The following is a 27233-nucleotide window of genomic DNA, read 5'->3' as shown; positions in this document are numbered from 1 at the left end:
ACAGGGTTTCCTCTAATGTGCCACTGGATACTTGGCAATGGGTAAGCAGTCATCTCCCTTCCAGAGTTTGGCCTCTGTCCTGAGCCAGAGAAGGGTTCATGCTAAGGAGGCCAGTGCTCACTCCAGCTCTAGCATTGTATTAGGCATAATTTTCCCCAGAAGACACCACCTGACCTCCTTCTATAAGGGCTTGGAAACCTGTGGAAACAAATAACCTGGAGCTGTTAGGAACATGCTCCACCCCAGCCCCATCCTCTCGAGTCATGCATGTGTACCCAAGAGTTTGCAGAGTGATCTGATGAGCTCCCTTTGTAGGTAATGTGCCCTTTTATGATCTGTCTTTCGTATTTTGTAGTTGCACTATATCATATCTGAGTGAATTTGTTTTTATTTTTCCTATTTAGGGCTGAATTTCTGGAAGTTGTATTCAATTCTCTTTCAAGTCTGGCCTTTTTTAGAATATCTCATCTTCTCATTTTTAAATATTTTATATCTTTATGTTAAACGTACATATTTTATAACTATATTCTATCATATCTGACTTAATGAAGTCTTGAGGATTGGGATTTGTCATATATATTTTCACTGATGTTGAATTGTTTCCTTACATAATTTATATTTTTTGGATTGTGAATTCAACTTTAGTGGTGCATTATCAGTAAGAATTCTGCATAGCAAACTTCAAGGGGTCTACCATTAAAATGTTTTTCCTTTGTTTCTGCCAGGCACTCCAGGGATATCCCAGGCTCAAGAGCAATTATGAGTATTACAATAAGTGTTAATTTGAAGTTCAAACAGCCAGGATCAGCTATGGTTGAACGTGTTTAGAGAAGACCTACTTTTGCTCCTCCAGAGCTCAGTCTTGAGACAAACCAGCTTTCTTTTTGTTTCACAGTGTAGTGGGCTGACTTTTCTAATCTACCCTTTCATCAAAGGCCTGGTTTTGTGTGTTTCTGCTGTTTGCCTGGCATAGGCACTAGGCCATACTTCCTATCCCCTCCTGGGCATTAAAACCCAAGCCCCACATGAGAGGTCAGCAAACAATAGCCCTAGGATCAAGTCCAGCTCACTGTTAATCTTGGTAAATAAAGCCTTATTGGAACATAAGCATGTCCATTTGTTTATGTATCAGCTGGGCTGCTTTCACATCACAATGGCAGGATTGAGTAGTTGCTACAAAGACTATATGGCTCTCAAAGCTAAAACATTCACTACCTGACCTTTTACCAAAAAACGAGCATGAACTCCTGCCCTAGATTAATGAAACTGAAAATCCTGCCTTCATCCCTACCTTTTGAGCTTCAGGAGTTCTTGTGATTACCTGCTAGTATTCCTTTCCTCTTCATTTCTAGCGTCTGCAATCACCTTTACTCTTTAGTAAGCCCAGCTAGACATTTAAAAGTATGTCTGTTTTATTTTACCTATGTATTTTTAGCAGGAGGCTTCTCAGGTATCTGGTCTACCATCTTGCCAAATCCAGAGCCTCTCTTCTACTGTGTTGGTAGCAATATGTTATTCTTTTTCTGCTTCCTTGACTTGACCATTAAATTTATTCATGTTAAATTTTTATTTTCTAATGGATTTGTTTAATATCATGACATTTTTCATCTACCTAACTCCATATCTGTGGAATTTGATAAATAATGCTTTTCTTCTCATATAAAAAATGATTGTGTAATTCCCATGGTCATTTCCTTTTTAACCCATTGGTTATTTTAAAGTAAAGTAAAATATACTTTTGGCTGTCTTATTTTTAGTGTTCTGTGCTCAGAGATCATGGTCTTTATGATATCAGTTCTTTGGAATTTGTTGAAATTTTTCTCTGTTGTCTAATATGTGATCAACTATATATTTTTCATATATGCATGAAAGGAATCTGTATCTGGGTGCAGAGCTTTCTCTGTAGATGTAATATCAGACTTGTTTATTGTGCCATTAGATTCTCTATTTTAAAATCTGTGTGCCAGATACATTCCTTTCTAAAAGAGTTCTGTTAAAATCTATTGTGGTTGATATTTGCGTATTTTTCTCTGAAATTGTATCAACTCTGCTTTATATATTTCAAGGCTATGTTGTTAAAGAGCATAAAAACTCATGATCATTGCCCTCTTCTTAGATTACTCATCAGTATTAACGTTAAGTTTGTTGACTTATACATGTTAGAAATCATTTTTTTTTCCTTTGAGATGGAGTCTCTCTCTGTTGCCCAGGCTGGAGTGCAGTGTCGCCATCTCAGCTCACTGCAACCTCCATCTCCCAGGTTCAACCAATTCTCCTGCCTCAGCCTCCTGAGTAGTTGGGATTACAGACATACAGCATCGCACCCGGCTAATTTTTGTATTTTCAGTAGAGACGGGGTTTTGCCATGTTGTCTAGGCTGGTCTCAAACTCCTGACCTCAGGTGATGCACCTGCCTCAGCCTCCCAAAGTGCTAGAATGACAGGCATGAGCCACCGCACCTGGCCAGAAATAATTTTTTTAATGGCCAACTCAGACCCTGCTGTGCATTGAATCTAACTATGGACTGCCAGCTTTAAACGCCAGCAAAATGTAGACTATGTGAAAAGCTTGTTCTAATGTTCTTTCCCGGGGGCCTGTAGTTTTGTGCCGGGTTTCTACAGGGACATGCCTTGATCATGTGATGGCCCTAAATCCTTTAGTTCAGTCCAACACAAAGGATGTGGCTTTGGGGTGATGCCTCCAGATCTGAGGAGGTCTTTACTGAATCCTTTCTGTAGATCCAGTTTTCCATATTTGGCTGACACACTTGACAGTTTGCAGTTTAGAGCTATAGATATTTCCTTTCTACATCAGAGATAAACATTTTCCTCTATTTTTCATTTAAAAAAAATGTTTCTGGGTCTTGGGGAGTGGGGGGTGGGTTGAAGTAAAATAATCCTGACTTTATCATCGGCAGCTGGTAAGATGTCAAAATTTTCTTCTTACCCAAAGCCTTTCAGTGGTTTTATTCCCCTGGCAGTGTGAAATGCTTTGGCAGCATCAAAAGTGAATAACAAAAGGACGATTTATTAGATGTGATAGACATTGATAGATGTTCACGCTAGTTATGCACTGTTTCATTGATCTCCAGAATCAATGAAAAACAGGACTGAGTGGGTAAAAGAATCCACATGGCTTTTGGAGAAGCACTTCTATGAAGTTAGCTATGTAATCCCCACTGTATTTGTAACAGTTGTGAAAACATAAACACAATATCTGCTTTATGTTGGGAGCATTTATTTGTTCATCCTTGAAGCACTTCTTAGAACTTTGGCCTGTTAATGCCATCTGATAAGATAAGGAATAATGCTCTTGGAAAAAAATCGATGTTGGAAATGTAGAATGAACTAACGTTTCAATCTTTTCTCCCCGTTTTTCCTTTTGTAGTATGACTATGAATATGATGAAAATGGTGACAGAGTCGTTTTAGGAAAAGGCACTTATGGGATAGTCTACGCAGGTCGAGACTTGAGCAACCAAGTCAGAATTGCTATTAAGGAAATCCCAGAGAGAGACAGCAGGTACAGTAATTGTGGCTACTAAAAGCTGTTCTATAGTACTTTGGGTTGTTCATAGTATTTTAGAAAATATTGATGACATTCTAATGAATGAAACTCTGACATTGAGTCAATTAGCTCCTTCTGAGGTTTAGCTGCTGCATCATTCAGTGTTTGAAGTTCCAGACTGGTGGGGAAGAGACGGGGCTTTCAGAGACTAGAAAAGAGAATGGCCCTGTGTGTGCTGGGCTCAGGTTGTCTTGGATAAAGGTGGATGTATTATATGAATAGATGGGGAATAAGCACTATCAGAAATGGTTTAGGTTGGAACCAGTTCTAAGTTCCAATCGGGCATGTGAGGAGCTTGGAAATTGTCATTCTATCTTAACAAGTGGAAACTGAACAGACTGAAATCAACAGCTCTTCTTGGATTTGTCAGTGAAGTTGCAAGGCAGGCAGCTGCCCCTGAAATTGGAGAGACTGGCGAAGTGAGAGACTCATAACTTACTGAGCAGAAGTCCATGATCAGAAACCTCTGTGGGAACCAGTGCGGGGGTAGGAAAACTGAACTGTAACTAACAAATCTCTAGAGGCCCACTGTGAAGTCTGAGTGAAAAACTCCAGCGGGACCCAGTCACTGGGGGCTGGGGGTGAGGGTCACACTTTCATGAGTTTTGGAGCTTTACCAGGTCCTCACAGAGACCTGAAATTAGAGAAATCCCATTGTGCTTCTGGCAGCAAGAAAGGAAAAGTCACCATTTTAAAATACGCTAGAGCATTCTGTTCTTAACAAGGTCTGTCCACAAGAGACTCTATTTTACCAGAGCCTCACCAAACTGGGGGAAGGGGAGTACCAAATGTAGCCCAACTCTAGCTGTCCTGTCTCATCTAAGGGGGCTAAAGCTAAGAAGCACTTTGAAGCACTTGTAAAATTCACAGCCCAGGGGCACAGACTCACTAAAAGACTGAGACCTAATCATAGACCTATAGAACTCTTCTCCTGCCTGACTGCTTCCCACCATACCACTAAAAGCCTATTTACTGCAGTATTTTCACCGGGGACATCATGTCCACCTTTCTATAGAAAACTATAAGGCATACCGAAAGACAAAAAACACAGTTTAAGCAACATAGCAAGTGTTAGAACCTGAACCAGATATGGCGGGATATTAGAGTTATCAGATTGTGAATCGTATTCACACGCTTAGGGCTCTCATGGAAATGTAGAGATTGTGCAGGAACAGATGGTAATGTAAGCTCAGAGATGGAAATCCTAGGAATAATTTTCAAAAATGCTGGAGATCAAAAACAGTAATAGAAGTGAAGAATGGCTTTGATGGCTTGTTAGTAGACTGGACACAGTTAAAGAATCTCTGAGTTTGGGAATATATCAATAGAAACTTTCAAAATTAAAAAAGCAAAGAGAAAAAAGACAAAAAAAACTGGGACAATATCCAAGAACTGTGTGACAACTACAAAATGTATAATATATACATTTTTCCCATTAAAAGTAATGGCAAAAACCGCAATTATTTTTGCACCAACCTATACTTGAAGAAATGAGTTGAACCTCACGTAGTGAGGCCTTGTGAAAGATGGAATCTTTTTTAGAAACAAAAATGTTGTTCAGGAAACTGAAGCACTCTGGTGATAGGATTACCTGTTGCTCGCTGCTCTTGTGCTCTGCCTTATGGTTTATTTCTCCAACTAATAATTCTGTCTTCTCTCAACCTTATGATTTCTGTTGCCTTAGGGCTTCCCTTACATCTCTCTGTAAGGCAGTGCTCCTATAATTAGTGAAACACAGTTGTAGTGTATGATACACAGTTGTGTGTGTTGTGTATTCAAAGTCTGAAAGAGAGAGAATTTGATTATTTAATAGATGGTTATTATTATCCATATTTGGCCAGGCTTTAATGCTGGGCTACATCATGGGCTGATTCTGGCTGCCCCTGAGTCCACGTTCTGTGGCCGTGGTCATAGGCCACGTGACCAGCCTTCCTTAGGAAGGACCCACCCCTGAGCTCCCCAGGTTACCTGTCTACCCCATATCTTCAATTACAGATCTCAAGGTTAACATGACCAAAACTGAACCTGGATTTTTTTCCTTTTTTAACTTTTATTTTAGAATCGGGGTACATGTGCAGGTTTGTTACAAAAGAATATTGTGTGTTGCTTAGGTTTGGAGTACAAATGAATCCATCAAATATACCTAGGTAGTCAGTATATTACCCAATCGCGAACCTAGATTTTATTTTTATTTACTTATTTTTTTTAAGACAGAGACTCACTGTGTCATTCAGGCTGGAGTGCAGTGGCCCCATCTCAGCTCACTGCAACCTCCACCTCCCGAGTTCAAGCAATTCTCATGCTTCAGTCTCCCAAGTAGCTGGGATTACAGGCCTGCGCCACCATGCCCAGCTAATTTTTGTGTTTTTAGTAGAGATGGAGTTTCACTATGTTGGCCAGGCTGGTCTCGAACTCCTGCCCTCAAGTGATCTGCCCACCTCAGCCTCCCAAAGTGCTGGGATTACAGGCGTGAGCTGCTGCGCCCAGCCGTAAACCCGATTTTTATTCCCAAATGTACTCTCCCTAAAGTACTCCTTGTGTCATCAGTTACTGTCTCCCCATCCATCCAGCTGCTCAGGCTAACCTCCAGGATTCATTTGGATTCCTCTCTTTCTCTTGCACTCCACATCTACTCCATCAGTAGGTCGTACTGTTTGTTGTATCAGCCTCTGCAATATATTCTGAATCTCTCTACTCTTTCCGATCACCACAGCTGCACCTCTAATCTAAGCCTTCAGGCCTCTCGCCCGGACTCCCTTCTAGTCTCTGCAGTCACCTCATAATTGGTCTCTGCTTTCATTCTTTCCTCCACTCCTAGTCCATCCTTCTTTGAGGAGTCACAGAGGTCTTTCTGAAGTTAAAATCAAATCATGCAGTGATAATGATGTGTCAGTGAAGGTCCATCGGTTGTAACAAATGGACTACTCTGGTAGGGAATGTTGATAATGGGGGAGACTGTGCATGTTTGGGAACCAGGAGTGTGTGGGAAATCTCTGTACCTCCCTCTCAAATTTTTCTGTGAACTTACAAACTGCTCTAAAAAATAACATCTATTTTTAAAAATCACATAATGTCACTACTGCCTAAAACCCTTCAGTGGATTCTTATTGCAACTAGCATGAAACCCAGAACCCTTACTTTGAATCACAAGGCCACAGGCGATCTGCTTCCTCTGTGGCCTCACCTCCACTCCAGCCACACTGGTGTCTCTCTATGGGGCATACCCAGATCAACCCAGACCTTCGCAGGATTGCCTCATTTTCATCATTTAGGCTTTAATTCAAATGTCAAGCCCTCAGAGAGGTCTTCTCTGACTACCCCAAACTGAAAAAGACACCCCCTCCCATGCAAGCACTGTGCCTGATCCCAGCTCTTTATCCTTAGTGCGTGACTTTCACGCTGCCTCCAGGCTCCGTATGTCATCCCAGAAGGAAAAGGAAAACAAAGCTTCCCAGAACTGCCCAGTATACTTTCCCCTCTGTTGCACTCGCCCAAAATGCCTACCCCTACCTACAAGGAACTAGGAACTCCAGCTTTTTAGCCAGCCATTTGTTTCTCCAAACAAAATCATAGAAAGAGGGAGGAATAGATATTAGGTAAGCAAACAGCTGTTGCTGCCTGCCGCTTCTGTAGTTTCATTCAATTTCATATTTGTTTGGTGTTGTTCCAGCATTTCCTCTTAGTTAATTCATGAGACATGATTACGGATTCTTATGAAACAGCAGTAGAAATTACTCATTAAATACCTAGGTAATATATATAAAGTTGTCATCTTAAAATTTTTCTTTTAGTCCTACAGGTTCTTAAGGATCATATATATAGATAGTATAGATTTGAAACAATATGAAATTTAACGAGGTCATCGCTATCAAATTGCTGCAGCCAAATTCACTAACCTTTAGCCACAGCTCCTCTCTTTTCCCCTCCTGATGGATTTAGGTGGACACTTGGAAGAAACTCACTTTTAAAATCATCCTGTTGTTTAAGTTTATTCAAATGCTGCTATACACACACAAAGCACACCAATACCAACAAGGTGTTTCAGCTCCTGTTCTGTAACAATGCAGTTGGTATATGTGATTTGCGCATGACAAGCCCTTACCTTGAACAGCTGGTGCAGGGCATCTTCTTATTAACAATATAAAGAGATTGCTGACAAGTCTATTATTGTGAAGATACAGCAACCAAAGTTGTTTCTATCCATGTGACCTGGAGGGGTGTGGACGTTCTGTTGAAAAAGATAGCAGTTACAGTTACAAAGGATAATTACAAAAGTAGTGTGATGTGAATAATGCATGATACAACCTCTGTACACTAAACTCCCATCTGTAAAGAAGGATCAGAGCAACGGAAACAATTTCTCCTCTGTTTCCTTCATGTTCGAAAACCACTTTGTTAGAGAATGAAAGTGGTTGTAAGAGAGAAGAGGTAGATTTAGTATGTTCTCATCATCTACCCCCAACTAGTTGTTAATCTCAGGTTGGCTTTCTCTTCTGATATTCTACATATCCTGAACTGGTTATTTTTTTTTTAATTTTATTTATTTTATTTTTGAGATGGAGTTTCGTTCTGTCGCCCAGGCTGGGGTGCAGTGGTATAATCTCGGCTCACTGCAACCTCCGCCTCCTGGATTCAAGTGATTCTTCTGCCTCAGCCTCCCAAGTAACTGGGATTACAGGCACCTGCCACTACGCCCAGCTAATTTTTATATTTTTAGTAGAGACAGGGTTTCACCATGTGGACAGGCTGGTCTTGAACTCCTGACCTCAAGTGATCTGCCCACCTTGGCCTCCCAAAGTGCTGGGATTACAGGAGTGAACCACTGCACCCTGCCATGGACTGGTTATTTCTATGTCATTTTTCACCCAGCTGTATATGAGAGACAACAGGGGAGCTTTTAAAAATACTGATGCTCAAGCTCTACTTCCAAAAATCCTAGGGCGGTCCTGGAAATTAGAAGCCCTTTAGGAAATGTAAATACCGGCCGGGCGCGGTGGCTCAAGCCTGTAATCCCAGCACTTTGGGAGGCCGAGACGGGCAGATCACGAGGTCAGGAGATCGAGACCATCCTGGCTAACCCGGTGAAACCCCGTCTCTACTAAAAAATACAAAAAAAAAAAAAAACTAGCCGGGCGAGGTGGCGGGCGCCTGTGGTCCCAGTTACTTGGGAGGCTGAGGCAGGAGAATGGCGTAAACCCGGGAGGCGGAGCTTGCAGTGAGCTGAGATCTGGCCACTGCACTCCAGCCCGGGCAACAGAGCGAGACTCCGTCTCAAAAAAAAAAAGGAAATGTAAATATCCAGTTAAGGTTGGCAACCACTGGTCTAGATGGTTAGCAGTGGGGATTTGACTCAAAGAGAGTGTCTGGAGATACCTATAGATTAATAGTTTTGTCAAAACCAAATATATAAGTATCTCTGATTATCTAGTCCATTTCTTCTTTCCTTGTTATTCAGATTTTTCTTTATCTCTTAACTCTGTAGAATACAGAGGCACAGTATTTGCCACTAATCCATATCAATAGCAGTTGTGAGCCAGGTGTGTTGACTCACACCTGTAATTCCAGCCCTTTGGGAGGCTGAGGTGGGCAGATCACCTGTGGTCAGGAGTTCAAGACTAGCCTGGCCAACATGTTGAAACTCCATTTCAACTAAAAATGCAAAAATTAGCCAGGTGTGGTCGCAGCCGCCTTTAATCCCAGCTACTTGGGAGGCTGAGGCAGGAGAATCGCTTGAACTCGGGAGGCAGAGGTTGCAGTGAGCTAAGATCGCGCCATTGCATCCCAGCCTGGGCGACAAGAGCGAAACTCCATCTCCAAAAAAAAAAAAAAAAAAGAGAGAGAAGGTATGAACTAACATCAAAGTGTTTTAACCCTCATGGAAGAAGCAACTTGTAAATACCCTTATAGTTGAGAGTCATTACCTAAATATCTTATTGGTAACACTGTATATTGGTATTTCTGGTGTTATCTCACTCAAGCAATTATCAAAATGTTGTTGCTATCTCTAACTGGTATACTATTAAAGTGCTCATTTTAATACCTGCCCTTCATAGTTCCTAAAGCAATTCTAAAGAAAAAAAGAATAATCGATCTAAAATGCAAGTATTTTGTTGTTTTTATTGCTGTTGGCTGCTTTCTGGAAATATTACACAGATAATAAAAATTAATTTAAATTAAGTGCATTTAAATTTTTATAAACTAATTGCTTTAGCTATAGTACTTACTCTAAAAAGCTTATTGAAAATAGCATTATTCAATATTAACCAATGGATTTGTCAGTGTAAGATCTAAGGATTTCCTATATGTAGGACTGAAGCAAGTGTGAGACATCAGGTTTGCACTAATGTGCATTATTAGTGTATTTCACACCGGTAGCCTCCATTATAGGAGATATATATATTTGATTTAGATTCGATTTAGATTTTATAGACAGAGAGAGAGAGAGAGAGAGAGAGAGGAATTCCTTTGAGTCTGTATTTATTGTTGCTGACACCCTACAATATTTAGCTTCTTAAGTAAAATTTGAGGCTACAGATTTGGACTGAGCTCCTGCACTAGGCTCCAGCAGACCAGCCTGTGGAACCATGCTAGGGTTCCACATCACCAAACCAAAACTAAGCAGTTTACTTGTAAGATCTGGCCTTCTGAAAAATCAGGAGAGAGATGATAGCCAAATTATCAAACAGGCCAATTTTCAAAAAACAAAAACAAAACAGAGTCACAGGGACTGATCAAAAGGCACCCAGCCAACCTGAGCTGGCATGATAAGGAAGTCCCCTCTGCTTTAACCCCTGCAAGGGAAGTAACCTGAACTAACCTAACATTAACCACTTGGCTTTTGCTCTGTGTTGTTTTTGTTCCTGCTCAAGCTACCTTACAAAAGAAAACCCACTGTTCTGCCATGCCCAGTGGACCTCCTATTTGGATTGGATACTGCCTGGCTCATGAATCATGAATAAAAGCCAATTTGATTTTTAAAACTCAATTTGCTGAAATTATGTTCTTTGGCAAGCAGTAAAATAATTCATTAGGGCTACATTAAATTCAGGGTGCTTAAGAGTCTATAAAGCTTTACACTACTTCCAATAATTATCAAAAGTGTTGTTCTGCTCCAGAAATATAAAATAACTTTCATAATTTGAATCAGCAACATATATCAAGTACATAATTTTGAAGTCACACTTTCAATGTGGAGGCTTCATGAGGATTAGGTAAAAATCATGATATAATAGAATTAGTGGACACAGTAAGGTGAAGATTTTGATGCAAGGGGCTCAAAGAGATTTGACCTATGAGTGGTTTTATGTTTGCTGTTGAAGAATTGACGGGCCTTTCAGGAAGTTCTGGAATGTACATTAAAGTTATTTGCAAGTTTTGTCTTCCTGGGCAGGAGTCTCCTGATTATTAGTAAATTGTGATAGTAAAGTTTTATAGTCAATAATAAAGTTGTGTTGATGAGGCCAGTAGAATAGAAAGTCATGTTAATGTTAATATGTTAATATGGAGAGTAAACTGTGTGGACGATTTCAGTTCTCCTGGGTTTGAATCTTAGCTCTGTCACTTACTAGCTTTGGGATCTTGGGCAAGTTAGTCATCCTCTCTGTGAATCAGTTTCCTCATCTGTAAAATGGGCATACCAACACTACCTTCTCATGGAAATGAATTAACGTATACAACTGGCTTAGTACCTGACACATTTCCCCTCAAATCCTACCACACCTTCAACCTCATAGAATTTACCTTAGGAGAAATAAAGGCCTTAAATGGTCATTTTGGTTTCACATATGGACATATATTTGGCTGACATTTTCCATTTGTATTGTTTAAATTTATACAGTAAAGTCTGGCTACATAATTAACTCATTGACAATTGCATGTCTTTTAGATACTCTCAGCCCCTGCATGAAGAAATAGCATTGCATAAGCACCTGAAGCACAAAAATATTGTCCAGTATCTGGGCTCTTTCAGTGAGAATGGTTTCATTAAAATCTTCATGGAGCAGGTCCCTGGAGGTAAGAGATATTTCTTTCTTTAAAAAGTGTGAATTTTTAGAGCCTTGAAGGGGAGTAAACTTGAATGGGATTTACTAGAGTACAGGTCGTCATCTGTGTAAACTGAGAGAAAAATTGGACGTGTGATATTACCTCCAGTTTGTTAGGAGATGTCAACCATAAATGATGAGATTTAGAAAATATCCTAATGTATAGAGTTTATTCTGGTGCAAAGCTTGAGGATAGCCATCCAGGAAACACAGACTCCAAAAGAATGGGCCAGTGTTCCAAAGTGAGGAAGTTCATGTTTCACTTATATAGGCCGAAGACTAACGGGGTGGCAACATCTTCTACACAAGGTCATTACATTTAAGTGGTTACAGCTTTATATTCCAAGGTATATTATTTTAATATTCCATAAGGAGGGGTAATGGTCTCAAGGGATCTTTTCTTTGGCACTATTCAGTCTTTCCCAATCATTTACAGGACAAAAATGCGGAAGAGATTTAGCCTATAATCGCGGAATCAGAAGTTACAACCGAATGCTACATGACTCAGGCCACAAAGTCACATTCCTTAAATAATAATAAGGCTTAAATAATTTAAAGTTCCAGAAGCTTTACAAGTGAATTATGTAATTTCACAGAGACAATACATAAATATGGAAACCATTTCAGGATCAATCATCATGACTTGAATTAAAGTTAGCAGTAGACATTGGCCTTTTACTTAGACATATTTGATAGCAATCATCTTTAGAGTAGGGATATTTGCAAATTCATGTTTGAGCCCAATATCTAGTACAGCTCCTGGGCCACTGTGAAGAACCAATGAATATTAGCTTAAAGTGCTATTACATTATTAATACACTTTAAAGAGCTCATTTGAATGAGGATTTATTTACTATTTATCCCTACTTTACAGGAAGTCTTTCTGCTCTCCTTCGTTCCAAATGGGGTCCATTAAAAGATAATGAGCAAACAATTGGCTTTTATACAAAGCAAATACTGGAAGGATTAAAATATCTCCATGACAATCAGATAGTTCACCGCGACATAAAGGTAAGGTGCACCAGCATTCATTTTCATGAGTTCTTTCTTTGCTGGGTTATTATTTTACTTGCAAAAGTCATATTGTGTTATGAGTATTAATTTAGAATGGTGAATAAGTAAATCTTAGAAACAGCAGAAATATAAGAAATCGTTTACTCCTGAATCAGTTCTTTATGTTCATGTCTTAATGCTTTTGCTCAAAGAACAAACTGCTTAACTGCATTCAGCCAACAAGATTGTGCTCCCACTACACAATGTTTCCTAGGAACTCTGTGGTGTGGGATGCAGCTGTCTAAAGTTAAATGGGAGATGGCCCCTGGTCCTGAGGAACTTACAGGCTGGTTAATCTTTGTATCCTTGCCCATAGTAGCTACTCAGTAAATACTTATTGAATCAATAAATGAATAGTTAGAAGAAAAAAAAATTCCCTTTTCTCACAAGTATCACATATTCATTGATTGAACTATAATTATAAGGTATAGATTCTCTAAAATAAGCTAAAATAATAACTTTACGTTCTCTTTTTAAAAAGAAAATTCAGAACTAATACATTTTTTACAAAGTGTGGACTATTGAAAATAAGTTAATATTACTACCCTAAAAATCAACCAAAATGCCCATTTATCTATCATGCCTCTACATATTCCAGGAAAAGAAGTAAAGAAACATAGAAAAGAAAATAAAGTAACTGGAAAGTTATGAAAATCATAATTTAATTATACATACATCATTATATCTCTGTAAATAGCAACAAGCTCTAACCAGTTAGGAATCATATTTGATCTTGTGATCTGAGTAGCAGATTATGAAGAACTTACAACCGCCCAATGAGTTCCTGTTGCCCACTGACCAGATAGAGCTGATTTCTCAAGATGTAAGAATTGCAACTGAGAGTTTAATACACATAGAGATGGCCAAACAAGATATTGGATTTTATAATTATTCAAATCAGCCGCTCCAAAAATTTAGAGGCTAAGGTTTTCCAGAGATAGTTTGGTGAGCAGGGGGCTAGGGTCTGGGTGGTTGGGGATGCAATTATAGAGGTGTGGAAAATAGTTCTTATGTGTTGAGTCCAGTTCTGGGTGGGGGCTACAGGACTGGCTGAGTCCAGAGTCACAGGTCTGGGTGATGCCATCTGATAGTCAGAAATGGAGAAGCCTGTAAAGACATTTCAAAAGGCCAGTCTTTGGTTCTATAATAGTGATGTCAATTATAGGAACAATTGGAGGAGTTGCAAATCTTGTGACCCCCCAGAATAGTGGGCTGATAATCATTTGGCTATGCCTACATCTTAGTGGACTTTAGGCCCCTCTCATCCTGTTAACCTGGTGGCCTTTCATTAGTTTTACAAAGATGGTTTAGTTTTGGGGAAGGGCTATTATCATCTAAACTATAAATTATAAATTAAATTTCTCCAAGTGAGCTTGGTCTACACCCTGGAATGACCAAGGGCAGTTTGGAAATTTAAGGCAAGATGGTGGTGGTTAGATCAGTTCTCTTTTACTGTCATAATTTTCTCACTGTTACAATTTTTGCAAAGGCAGTTGGTCTCAAACTGATAATATGTAAACAAAAAACAGTGTCAAGAATTCACTATTGAGATAAACTATTAATGAAGAATACAGAATTATGTTGTTGGTTGCTGTAAGGACACCTTTTTTTTTTTTTTTTTTTTAATTGGACTTACCAAGTCAACAATAGACAGTATCTGAAGAAAGATAACATTTGTGATTAAAGTCCTCTGTTCTCTAGGGTGACAATGTGTTGATTAATACCTACAGTGGTGTTCTCAAGATCTCTGACTTCGGGACATCAAAGAGGCTTGCTGGCATAAACCCCTGTACTGAAACTTTTACTGGTATGTTTTTGCAATGATGATACAGATCTTATGTAATTAAAGAAATAATTGCTGAGTTTGAGCATAATGTGAGAGAGAAATTCAGTTGGTGTTCTCACACACAGTAATGTTGATATCTTTTCTCTTTTCTTTCTTTCTTTTCTTTTTTTTTTTTTTTTTTTTTTTTTTTTGAGACAGGGTCTTGCCCTGTCACCTAGGCTGGAATGCAGTAGTGTTATCACCTATCACTGTAGCCTTAAACTCCCAGGCTCAAGCAATCCTCCCACCTCAGCCTCCTGAGTAGCTGGGACTACAGGCGTGCGCCACCAGGCCCAGCTAATTTTTTTGTATTTTTGATGGAGACAAGGTTTCACCATGTTGCCCAGGCTGGTCTCAAACTCCTGGGCTCAAGTAACACACCTGTGGCCTCCAAAAGTGTTGGGGTTACAGGTGTGAGCCACCGCGCCTGGCCAATGTTGTTATGTGTTACAGAATTTGATTTGGCCCTTTTCTATTCCTGTATGTATATGACTTGCTTAGTTAGTCTCCTGCTTACTGCCACTGAAGATTTTTTTTTTTTTTTTTTTAATTTTCAACTTGTTATTTGTTTTTCTTTTCATGTAATTACTTCTTTCCTAGTTGGCCTACAATAACTCTAGCAAGATTTTTTTTTTATTATTATTAAACATTTCCTTGGCCCAACCTCTCTGTGATTCTTACTCATACCCTAATCACTTCCCATTTGGACGATAAATTCTCTCTTTTACTGTTTACTCTCTGTGGTTGACTCCCCTACTCCACAATATAAATAACCTAGGATTTCAATTCAGAAAGAGGAAATGACTCACCGACTCAGAAGAAGGGAGGGAGAGAGCTTTCCTGAGAAGTTAGGCAGTGCAGCCACTGAGCTGCCTCTGGTGCAAAGTACTGGGAGGGTGGAGACCAAGTGATTTCCAAAAAGGTAACAGTAGCCAAGAGGAAGCTCAGACTCAAGAGATTCATGACTGCCCAACAGTTCTAGGGAGGGTGTGTAAGATTTCAAACCTGATCTCCACTCTTAGTTCTTATCACTCCATCATGCTGATTCTCATGAAGTGTTAAGTTCTTCTTCTTATAGAGAGAAATTTAGACCCCCCCCCCACAAAAAAAAAAAAAAAAAAAAAAAGAGGAGGGGAAGGGAAGAGAAAAAGATCATGAATAATCTTTGGTCTACTATGAAGCAACATGGCCCCATTTCAATTCTGTGAGGTAGGTAGGAGTAACTCCATTTTGCAGACGAGAAAATTTCCTGGGAGAGAAGTGACATTGCAGTCAGAAGTCACAGCAGTGTTTACCGGATAGAACTCAGATTGGTTTTTTGTTTTTGTTTTTGTTTTTTTGAGACTGGGTCTTGCTATGTTGCCCAGGCTGGTCTTGAACTCCTGGGTTTAAGCAGTCCACCCACTGCAGGCTCCTAGGTATCTAGGATGTCATGCCTGGCAAAACCCAGTTTTTTTGTTCTTGTTTTTTCTTTTGAGATGGGGTCTCGCTCTGTAACCCAGGCTGAGGTATGGTAGTGTAATCTCTGCTCACTGTGACCTCTCCCACCCTGGATTTAAGTGATTCTCCTACCTCAGCCTCCCTAGTAGCTGGGACCATAGGCATGCACCTCCATGCCTGGCTAATTTTTTGTGGGTTTTTTTGGTAGAGACAAGGTTTCACCATGTTGCCCAGGCTGGTCTCAAACTCCTGACCTCAAGTGATCCACCTGCCGTGGACTCCCGAAGTGCTGGGATTACATGTGTGAGCCCCCACGCCTAGCCAGAACTCAGATTTTGTATCTACTGTTTGCTCTTTGCTTTTGCCTTCTGGCTCTAGTCCATCTTTCTCTCTGCCTTCCTGTAGGAGGAGAGAGAGACGTTCTGTGTCAAGTTTTTTCCCCAGAGCATTCAGTCAGCAATACCCCTGACCCAGGTCCTGCCTCAAGGCGATGGATATTTTAGGGTACAGAATTAACACATTTTGAATATATTTTTTTGAAAAAACTAAGTGCTGACCTATTAATAACTTCAAATGTCTTTACATTTCTTTCCTCATACTCTGAACTTGGCAAGTGGCAGTTTCTGTGCTGTCAAAACTCAGTAACTTCTGAGAGGAAAATCCCTCCTTTCACACGCTTTGTGGGACAGGATGTTAACGCAATATCTTGTGCTACTGATCTGGGGAATATCTTTTTTGTAAAATCTCCAAAGGAATTGTAGGAAAGCAGTCCTCACAGAGCCCTTTGCGTGGACCTCTTCCACTGGTGTCACGTAAGAGTGACGTGCGTCACTAACATGCATAGATCTGTCCCCAGCACTGGTCCCGAGGGCCCTGTACATCATAGGCTTCAAACATGAACTTGGTGGTCATCAAGTCCCAGGAGCTTAGTCCCAGGTACTCAGTCAATAAATTGGTCTGTATAACCTCTTGGTGATTTTGATGAGGGAAAATGCAGCAGTAATCACCATTTATGGAGTGCTTACTGTATACCTAGCTCTGCACTAAGTGCTTTACATACATTTTATTGAAATTCATACATCAGCCTTAATCATTAGGTATCATTATCCTAGTTTGTGGTGAGAAAATGAAGGTTCAAAGAGGTTGAATAACTTGCCCGAGGTCACAAAGCTAGTTAGTAATAGAGCTGAGACTCAAGCGAGACTTAACAGGCCAAAAGGAATTAATTATCTTCTCCCAAACCTGTCCCCGGCACACTCTTCTGTCTCAGTTGGCAGCCACTCCCGACATAGTGTTATCCAGGGCGCTTCTCTTTTCTCACACTCCATCCCAGTCCATCCAGGAAGCCTATTGGCTCTGTCTTCAAAACATGACCAACATTGGACCGGTTCTCACGCCTCTGCCGCTGCCACTCTCATCGCTCACCTGCATTTTCCGTGGCTTCCCCAGCTGTGCTCCTGCTTCACTTTTGCCCCCTACTGTCTACTCTCAGCACTGCAGCAAAAGTGATCCCTCTGAAACAAACGGGGTCCTATTGTTCAGAGCCCTCGGTGGCTTTCTTTTTTTTTTTTTTCAGAGTAAACAAATACCAAAACCCTTATAGTTGGGGACAAGGCTCTGACCTGATTCGGAGTCTGTTCCCTTTCAGACCTCATTTCCTACTCTTCTTCTGTTGTTTACTCTGTGCCAGAAACGTGGACCTTCCTGCATTTCCTCTATGACAGCAGGCAGGGCCCTGCCACAGAGCCTTTGCATGGGCTTTTCCTCCTGCCGCTACCACACTTACCCCAGCTGTCTGCACGGGTAACTTTCTTACCTTCTTCCAGTCTCAATGCAGATGTCCCCTCTGCAGTGAGACCAACCACGAACACCGTATTGACCGTGGCGGCCTTCCTGCTGATCCTCTTCACTCAGGTCTATATTTTTTTGGTCATAATATATCACTTTCTAACATGCTGTGTAATTTACTTACTGTGCTGATAGTTTATCATCTGGCTTCTACTGCAAAAACATAAGTCCAGGTATTTCTGTCTGTCTTCTCCACTGCTGTATTCTAAGTGCCTAGAACAGTGCCTGGCCCATCATAGGCCCTCAATGTAGATCTGTTGAATGAATGAATGAATGAATGAAATGTGACATTAGAGTTTAATTAACCACTAAGCTGTGCCACCTCCCTGGGTAGTTGCAGCAGCAAAGAAATTCTACAATAGCTAATTCAAAGCAATTTTAAAAAAAAACTTTAGAATGCAGATACATGAGGTATGAGTTTTAGAGCAAATTCATTGATTTTCCTCCAATGTTCAGGTTGGCTCTCATCTTCATTATCCAGCTTCGTAAATTGCTTTGTTTAAAATACTATGTGTCATGTGTTTGTGGAGTAAAAAGAGGAGCAGATAAGAACACATGACTCAACCTGTTTTTCTGGCACTTGCTCAGTGGGGGATAATTAAACACAATTGGCAGATGGAGCTCTTTGAAATGTTATCTGATGAATCAAATATTGCATAATTTGTTGTTGACATTATTTGAATTGTGCAATTTACGATGTTTAAAAATAAAAAATTTCCAAATTTTGGTCTGCTATAATTCCTACTTAGCTATTAATGCCACTTAAATTCTCTCATTAATTCTACTCTAGGCCCCGATACAACAAAAGGGGGTGGTAGACTTCAACACATTTTCTAAAAGACTATTTGAGCTTATTTAAATCATAAATTTATCACTTGGGGAAAAGCTACAAATGAAGAGAAATCATACCAATTTTGTAGTAAGGGTGGGCGAGTGTTTGGGGAGCATGGTTGCCTTGTCCTTGGCCAGGTGAAAGGCTTTCTGAGAGCAGACATGTGCAGTTGTATGTGAACGTGAACTACCGCTATGCAGTGATAAGCTCTGTGGGATAAACCTAGAAAGATGGCAATACATAATGAAAATGATACACTTTTATTTTTGTAAACAACAGTCCATTTCTCGCCTATGATAGTGGTTTTCGGAGGAACAGTTTGCAGGAATTTTACATAATTGTTTTCACCTATAAACGATGCACGAGGCATTCCTAAAAGGTGTCATCTGTATTTATCAAAATGTCTGTCACTTTGGTTATGAATCAGAAAATACTGAAGCAGTTCTTTTGGCAAACACCTCATGATTTGAAGTAATTCAACATGGCATCTTGGATGAGTTCTTGTTTGCTGACTATATTATTTGTATATCAGAAGCAGGGTATGTGGTGATGTGTTTTTATTCATGCTTCTGACTCATTGCTAGACTTTGGGAAACCACTTTATGGGGTATTCGAAGTTCAAATCCAGCCTCTCATTTGGGTTAATGAGGTAATTGTAGTTGTGTGTTTACCTGGGATATACTTGGCCAGAAGCAGACTAAGGGCTCGTGGCCCTCTCCACTTAATTCTTTCCATTATGCCACACTCTCCACCAGTCTGATTCCATGCAACCTTAAATCTCTTCCCTTTTTATTTTATTCTTTTTTTTTTTTTTTTTCTGAGACAGAGTCTCACTCTGTTGCCCAGGCTGGAGTGCAGTAGCATGATCTCAGCTCACTGCAACCTCCACCTCCCAGGTTCAAGCGATTCTCCTGCCTCAGCCTCCTGAGTAGCTGGAATTACAGGCGCCCACCACCATGCCTAGCTAATTTTTGTATTTTTAGTAGAGACAGGGTTTCACCATGTTGGCCAGGCTGGTCTCAAACTCCTGATCTCGTGATCCGCCCGGCTCGGCCTCCCAAAGTGCTGGGATTACAGCACTTTATGAGCCACCGCGCCCAGCCTTCATTTTATTCTTAGTCACTGTATCTGATGATGTGTCTGTATGGATGGCTCATGGCCTGTCTTTGATCTCTTAAACCTGTTAGTCCATGGACCACAGACAGCAGCAGGAGTCATGTATATTTGGATTACAGAATAGGGCACACCAGAAATGTATTTGCATTAATTTTCACAATGGCTTTCAGAATCTTCATGCTGTCATGATTAAGAAATAAGAATGAAAACAGAAGAGCTAAAGCATTCAATTTGGGAACTGAGAAATAGAGATAGAGCTAAGGAAATGGATGAATGAACTATATTCTTTTCTGGAAAAGATTAGAAGTATACATAATAACAGTCTTCATGCATTTGAAGAAATGTGTGCTGATGTTATTGTTCTCAAAAGACTAATGGTTAGAAGTTTGTAAGAGGCCCAGTGAAATGATGCCTCACTTATACTCCACTGTCTAGGGAATGAGAGCGTACCTATTCAGAACCAGACAATATTGGCAAAGTAGTTTTATGTCACTGATGAAATCCATTATAAAAACTGCTATTTCCACTTTTATTAATAGCAGAGTAAACTGGAACTCACAAAATATATTAGGACTTGAATCATGTTTTCACAGTTATCTAATTCCTATAGAAAAATTGAAACTGTCATTAGATATCCTTCTGTTTTATCTTTTTAAAATGGAAATGTGTTTGAATTGCTTCCAGGTACCCTCCAGTATATGGCACCAGAAATAATAGATAAAGGACCAAGAGGCTATGGAAAAGCAGCAGACATCTGGTCTCTGGGCTGTACAATCATCGAAATGGCCACAGGAAAACCCCCATTTTATGAACTGGGAGAACCACAAGCAGCTATGTTCAAGGTCACACTTCATTTCTCTTAAAAACAAATGGATAAAGCTTTTTATAGCTATTGGATGTTCTGTGTGTGTGTGTGTGTCATATTTTTTTAGATAAAGGGAGCTAAGTAAACACGAACTGAGAACACATTAAAGGTCAAGAAGAGTCTCTCTCAGTTAGAGCCAGTGCTGGTGCCTCACACAGTGGATCTCTCTGTGCCTTAGTTTTCTCAGCTATAAAGTGAGATTCAATGTAACTTCCATTGACCACCTTTTTTTTTTTTTTTGAGACGGAGTCTCGCTCTGTCGCCCAGGCTGGAGTGCAGTGGCCGGATCTCAGCTCACTGCAAGCTCCACCTCCCAGGTTCACGCCATTCTCCTGCCTCAGCCTCCCGAGTAGCTGGGACTACAGGCGCCCACCACCTCACCCGGCTAGTTTTTTGTATTTTTTTTAGTAGAGACGGGGTTTCACTGTGTTAGCCAGGATGGTCTCGATCTCCTGATCTCGTGATCCGCCCGTCTCGGCCTCCCAAAGTGCTGGGATTACAGGCTTGAGCCACCGCGCCCGGCCTGACCACCTTTTAACAACACAGTGTAAATAACACATGACTATACTGAAGATGATTTAAGCCCTTTGGGAAACAGTCTGAAAATTTTCCATGGAGGAAGATATAAGAACATTTTTTAATCTGTTTAGGAATTAAATCAAAATTAATAATTTCCTTTACTTCTCTACCATAATAGTTTGAAGGCTTCATTTTTTAAAAAAGAGCATAATTACCATTTTAAGTAAATCAATCTTATTCTCATATACTTACTCCTCTAGCTTGTTAATTTGGCCATCAGTAACTCCCATGGGAGGAGGAAGAAGCCCCACCTTTTGCAGTAGGAGGTACCTGATAATAGAAGTAGGCTTATGAGAGCACAAGTGCCAGCATTTTGGGATCTGGGGACTGAGCATGGCTATGACCTGCGTCTTGAATCCCTGCAGTCCTCCCCTGCCAGACTGCCAGGCCAACAGGGAGTTTGAAATGGAAACATGCTTCCCAAGTAGTAAAACTCACACGTCTGCTACTTTCTAAGGCAGAGAACTTAAAAAAAAAAAATTATTTATTTATTTATTTATTTATTTATTTATTTATTTATTGTGCTCTCCTGTGGTATCCAAGGCAGAGGACTTTTTTTTTTTTTTTTTTTTTTGTGGAGACAAGAGTCTCAATCTGTCACCCAGGCTGGAGTGCAGTGGCGTGATCTCAGCTCACTGCAACCTCCGCCTCCTGAGTTCAAGCAATTCTCATGCCTCAGCCTCCTGAGTAGCTGGGATTGCAGACGCACACCACCACACCCAGCTAATTTTTTGTATTTTAGTACAGACGGGGTTTCACCATGTTGCCCAGGCTGGTCTCAAACTCCTGAACTCAGGCCCTCCGCCTGCCTTGGCCTACCAAAGTGCCAGGATTACAGGCGTGAGCCACGCATTTGGCCTGAAAGGACTTTTGATGGTAATTGTTATTCCTCTCCCTGCTGCAGACCACGTTTCTAGCCCTTATTCCATCTGTGCGTAGCCTCTTATGAGGGGCCATGTGTTTTTACAGACCTTCTGCTTTTGTGCAAAGCTTGGCTTTATGCTTGAAGACAATCTGATAGGATACTGCTGGTATAACAATGAGTAGTGTGACCAAACCTCAAAGAGCAATGACAGGTGCCAAGAGAGGTGCCTTTCTTGCCATGAGTGGATGTCTTTCTCTTCTTGGCCAGTCTTTCAGGTTTCCTCCAGTGTCTAGGACTTATCTGAAATGCTGCTTTATAATTCACGAATGCAGTGATTATTCTACCATGTGTTTTTTGTCACATTAGGCCAGTCTAAGCTGTGCACAGGAAGTGATGCTATCTTAGAGAGATGGCGTGACATAGACTGTGGCACCAGTTTACAGTGTTTGAATCCAGGCTCCAGCATGGTCAAGATATTTGAGACTGAGCAAATTATTTAAACTGCTTGTGCCTCAGTTTCCTCATCTATAAAATAAGGATAAAAATAGTACCTATTGGCCAAGCATGGTGGCTCACACCTGTAATCCCAGCACTTTGGGAGGCCGAGGCAGGCAGATCACCTGAGTCGGGAGTTCAAGACCAGCCTGGCCAACACGGTGAAACCTCCTCTCTACTAAAAAAGAAAAAATAAAATAGAGGGTCACGGTGGCAGGCATCTGTAATCCCAGCTGCTCGGGAGGCTGAGGCAGAAGAATCACTTGAGCCCAGGAGGGGGAGGTTGCAGTGAGTCAAGATCACACCACTGCACTCCAACCTGGGCAACAAAATGAGACTCCATCTTAAAAAAAAAAAAAAAAAGTACCTATATAATAAGAGCTTTTTGAGGAGTGTATGAGGTAAAATGTACCAAGCACTTAGAACTGTGTCTGACACATAGTATAGGCTATATAATTCTTACAAATAATTATATATTGTTTATATTACAATGAATTTATATAAGCTATATAAGAACAAAAGGATTTCCTTTGAAAATTTGCTCTGTACTAAAAAATGAAAATACCATTAATTTTTTTTAGAATAGCAGCAATAAGAAGTAAATTCTAATTGTTATAAAAATAGGTTTGTTTAATTGTAAAGTGCTTTTAAATATCTCTTTTAATGTAGGTGATTTGAGACAGGGAAAATATTCACAAATCATGTAATAGGGAAAAGAACATAGGCTTTAATCCAAACAGTTCAGGTTCAGATCCCAGATCCCTCTTTTCTTAACCATGTTACCTCATCCTTTCTAAGCCTTATTTTCCTCATTGGTGTAACAAGGAAAATATTTAATCCACTGGGTTGTTGGAAGGATTTGATGAGATTCATAAGTGGAGAAACCCCAGCACAACGCCCAGCACTTAGCTATTGTGAGCAACTCAGTGGTCTCAGCTCAGTGGCTGAGCATGGTGGCTCATGGATGTAATCCCAGCGCTCTGGGAGGCCGAGGTGGGTGGATCGCTTGAGCCGAGGAGTTTGGACCAGCCTGTGCAACATGGTGAAACCTTGTCTCTGCAAAAAATATAAAAAATTAGCCAGGCGTGGTAGCATGCACCTGTAGTCTGAGCTACTCAGGAGGCTGAGATGAAAGAATCGCTTGAGCCTGGGAGGTCGAGACTGCAGTGAGCTGAGATGGCACCACTCTGCATTCCAGCCTGGGCGACAGAGTGAGACCCTGTCTCAAAAATAAATAAATAAATAAAAATAAAGATTCTTTTTGTGTGCCAGTGTACCAATATGTTCTAAAGCTTTGAAAGACTAAATTATTACTCTGTAGTGCTGTCTACTGTCTTCAACTAATTATTCTGCCTTGGTAAAGTTACCAAGGCACTCTGTCAATCTTTTATAACCTACAGCAAACGCATCTCATCTCCCTTTGAGAAAAACCATGAGTTTGTGTTGTATAATAAAAGATCTTGTTGCATTGGGGCATCAAGTTATGGAAGCTGGGGTTCAGGTACTGAGGTGTTCACTCAGAAGGCACATTGCACTTTTTATATTTATGTCTTAGGTGGGAATGTTTAAAGTCCACCCTGAGATCCCAGAATCCATGTCTGCAGAGGCCAAGGCATTCATCCTGAAATGTTTTGAACCAGACCCTGACAAGAGAGCCTGTGCTAACGACTTGCTTGTTGATGAGTTTTTAAAAGTTTCAAGCAAAAAGAAAAAGACACAACCTAAGCTTTCAGGTATGTGATTGCATTGAAGAGGATATAGTCTGAGTCCCTAAATCATAAGCTTTTAAGATGGAAGAATTTTCCAGAAGTAAACTAACCTGTTTACAGATATCACTGGAAATTGGTGTAAATATTAGCACAGTGTCCTCAGGCATTTGGTTGCAGCATCAGGGAGCTGTGTTCCATCAATTTCACGAATGCTGGGACCTCATACATAGTAGTCTTCAATGACACAGTTAGTAGGTAGTTAGTATGTCAGCATCTATGTCACTCTAGCATTGTGGATACTAAGGTTCAAGTGTAAGAGGGGTTAAATTTAGCCTTTTGGAGCTGAAACCCCAGATTACCACAAATGGGCCTACAGAGCCATTATAGAGCTGTTGAATTTCCAAGCTCTGTAGGTAATAGGTTCTTTTAATTTTAGGCAGTAGAAAATACCTATTGTCTCTTAGGGCATATACTTCTGAATAATTACACCCCCAAAAAAAGGAAAGAAGGAAAAAGAAAGAGAACAAAGATTGCCAGCTATGAATAAAACAGCAGTGTAAAAATATAAGTACATTGTATTTTTGCAATAATTGTCTATAACTCAGAAAAAAAAAAAAACAAGCAAAGGTTCCAATTGTTCTTGGCATTTTTTTGGTGTTTATATTGGATGAGAATGGGCAGATTGAATGTTTGGAAAGGACATTGATCCCATTTCAGGCATTCACTTTTTGTTGATTTCTCAGTTTAACAACAAACCCAGCACGTGCTTATTCATAGCTGTTTGCTTTTCTTTCCACAGCTCTTTCAGCTGGATCAAATGGTGAGTTTGTTTTTACTTTGCCCATTGAGCTGAGACCTAGTGTCTCGTGTGATAAACTCCAGAATTCCCATCAAGTAGCCTCATCCTCTGCTCCCGGCTTACATTGGTGGGGGTTGGAGGAGTACTGTAAGGATGTGTGCAGCTGAAAGCCTACCTGGGTTGTTCCTTTGGAAACCCCTCATCTTTCTCTTTCATGAGTGGGGGTGGCTTAAATTTTTTCTCCCTAAAATCAAGATAGTTACTGTGTTTTTGACATCTTCAATTTGAGTGAAGTAAATGCTTCCTTATCTAGGAGCCAGTTGACTACCCAATGTGTTTTTTGTGGAAAATATCAATGCCGGATACCTTCCTCTATCATCTTTGGGGTGATACATTGTATTTTTAGTGGTCAGGAGTTATTGTGCCTTTGTTTTCTAACGTTGGCGTTTGTGGATCATAACTAGGAAGGTAGAGAAGGTAGATTTTCCCTAGGATGATCCATTAAAGCATTTCCAAGAATAGTAAAGAACATGGGGCTGGGTGTGGTGGTTCACTCCTATAATCTCATCACTTTGGGAGGCTGAGGTGGGTGGATTGCTTGAGCTCAGGAATTCGATACCAGCCTGGGCAATATGGTGAGACCCCATCTCTACTAAAAATACAAAAAAATAGCTGGGTGTGGTGGTGCATGCCTATGGTCCCAGCTACTCAGGAGGCTGAGGTGGGAAGATCGCTTGAGCCTGGTGCAGTGGAGGTTGCAGTGAGCTGTGATTATACCATTGCACTCCAGCCTGGGTGACAGAGCGAGACCCTGTCTCAAAAAAACAAAAAAAACAAAACAAAAACGAACAGCATGGTGTTGGATTTTCCTAAGTTGGATAAGTGGTTGATCAAAGAGTTCAGGGGGCTTAATGTTCATTGTGCATAGGTTCTGCAGGCCAGGGGCAGGGGCAGGTTTTGCAGGTTGCTCAGATGCCCCAAAGCCAATCAGTCCAGAGTAGAGGCCTGTTAATTGAGGTTTCCTGGGTACAGCCTCTCTACTTTTTCTTCTTCCGTGTCTTCCATTCTGAGAATCTGGGGAAACTCAGAAGAGGAAAGGCACATCCTTGTACCTCTTTTCTCCACAGACAGCCTGGGCTCCGGAAGGCAGCCTTGCATTGTCACAAAGTCAGCCGTGCAGCGCTTGGCAACCTTCTGACCAGCCTGCTTCTGGTATCCTAAAATGGACACTGACTTCAGAATTACACAGAAGTGGGTTCTGATCCCACTGACCCACTTTCTAAATATGGGACATGCACATTTCTTCTGTCATTCTTTGCTGGTAACATTACCTACTTCACAGATTTGGTTCTGAGAATAAAATAAAATAATATCCTAAAAGAGCCTTGGAGCTGTGCCCGGAAGTTTAGTCCATGATTGTTTTATCCCTTCCACATGGCTTGGTTTTTGTTCGCAGGAAATAGGTTCCCATCACACACACGCATTTAGCTTCTGTGAACTCAACTATACACACTTGGCAAGAGCGTGCATGTGCGCGCGCGAGAGAGATCATTTAAGTGGACAGTTCTGCCCATGTCTTCTCAGTGATGATGTACCTTAGAGTGAGCATGAGATGGAAGGTGTAAACCTGCTGAACTCTAGTCAGTCAGGTTCCTATTGCCCTTTCGCCCCTCATGCTCACACGTGAACTTGGGCCTAGAAAAAGGGGCAGTCCCCAATTCCCTGCATAATTAAACTGTTCAGACTCTCAGCTAAAACAATATCATTACATGGATGGTGTGCCTCCTCTCTGTCCTCCCTAGGAGAGCAGGACAGATGTGCTAACCAAATTAGGAGCTAAAATCCCTCCCTCAATTTTTTTTTTGAGATGGAGTCCCAGGCTGGAGTGCAGTGGCACAATCTCAGCTCACTGCAACCCTCTGCCTCCCATGCTCAAGCGATCCTCCCACCTCACCCTCCTGAGTAGCTGGGACTGTAGGCGCCCACCACCACACCCAGCTAATTTTTGTATTTTTAGTAAAGACGGGGTTTCGCCATGTTGGCCAGGCTGGTCTTGAACTCCTGGCCTCAAGTGATCTACCCACCTCGGCCTCCCATAGTGCTGGGATTACATGAGCCACCATGCCTTGCTTAAAATCCCATTTGATTGTTCCCAGGTATTATAGAAAATGGCATGCCTCATGTTAATTGAAACAATGA

General features: G+C 40.8%; 1 protein-coding gene across 5 annotated transcripts in view; it reads left to right on the top strand.

The window, feature by feature from the left end:
- The window catches only part of LOC105465677 (mitogen-activated protein kinase kinase kinase 5), a 243220-nt gene that overhangs the window by 174500 nt on the left and 41487 nt on the right, over positions 1-27233 (top strand). For all 5 annotated transcript variants that reach the window (XM_011714252.3, XM_071096505.1, XM_011714250.3 and 2 more), the window contains 7 exons: positions 3388-3521; positions 11452-11579; positions 12483-12619; positions 14363-14468; positions 20407-20564; positions 24082-24259; positions 25035-25055. In XM_011714252.3, the coding sequence (XP_011712554.1) occupies positions 3388-3521; positions 11452-11579; positions 12483-12619; positions 14363-14468; positions 20407-20564; positions 24082-24259; positions 25035-25055 (862 nt within the window). The remainder of the gene's footprint in view (positions 1-3387; positions 3522-11451; positions 11580-12482; positions 12620-14362; positions 14469-20406; positions 20565-24081; positions 24260-25034; positions 25056-27233) is intronic.

Source organism: Macaca nemestrina, chromosome 5 (genome assembly GCF_043159975.1).
Source record: "Macaca nemestrina isolate mMacNem1 chromosome 5, mMacNem.hap1, whole genome shotgun sequence".
In the NCBI taxonomy this organism is placed as follows: Eukaryota; Metazoa; Chordata; class Mammalia; order Primates; family Cercopithecidae; genus Macaca; species Macaca nemestrina.
The sequence above is the reverse complement of the archived record's forward strand: the minus strand, read 5'-3'. Positions and strand labels throughout refer to the sequence as shown.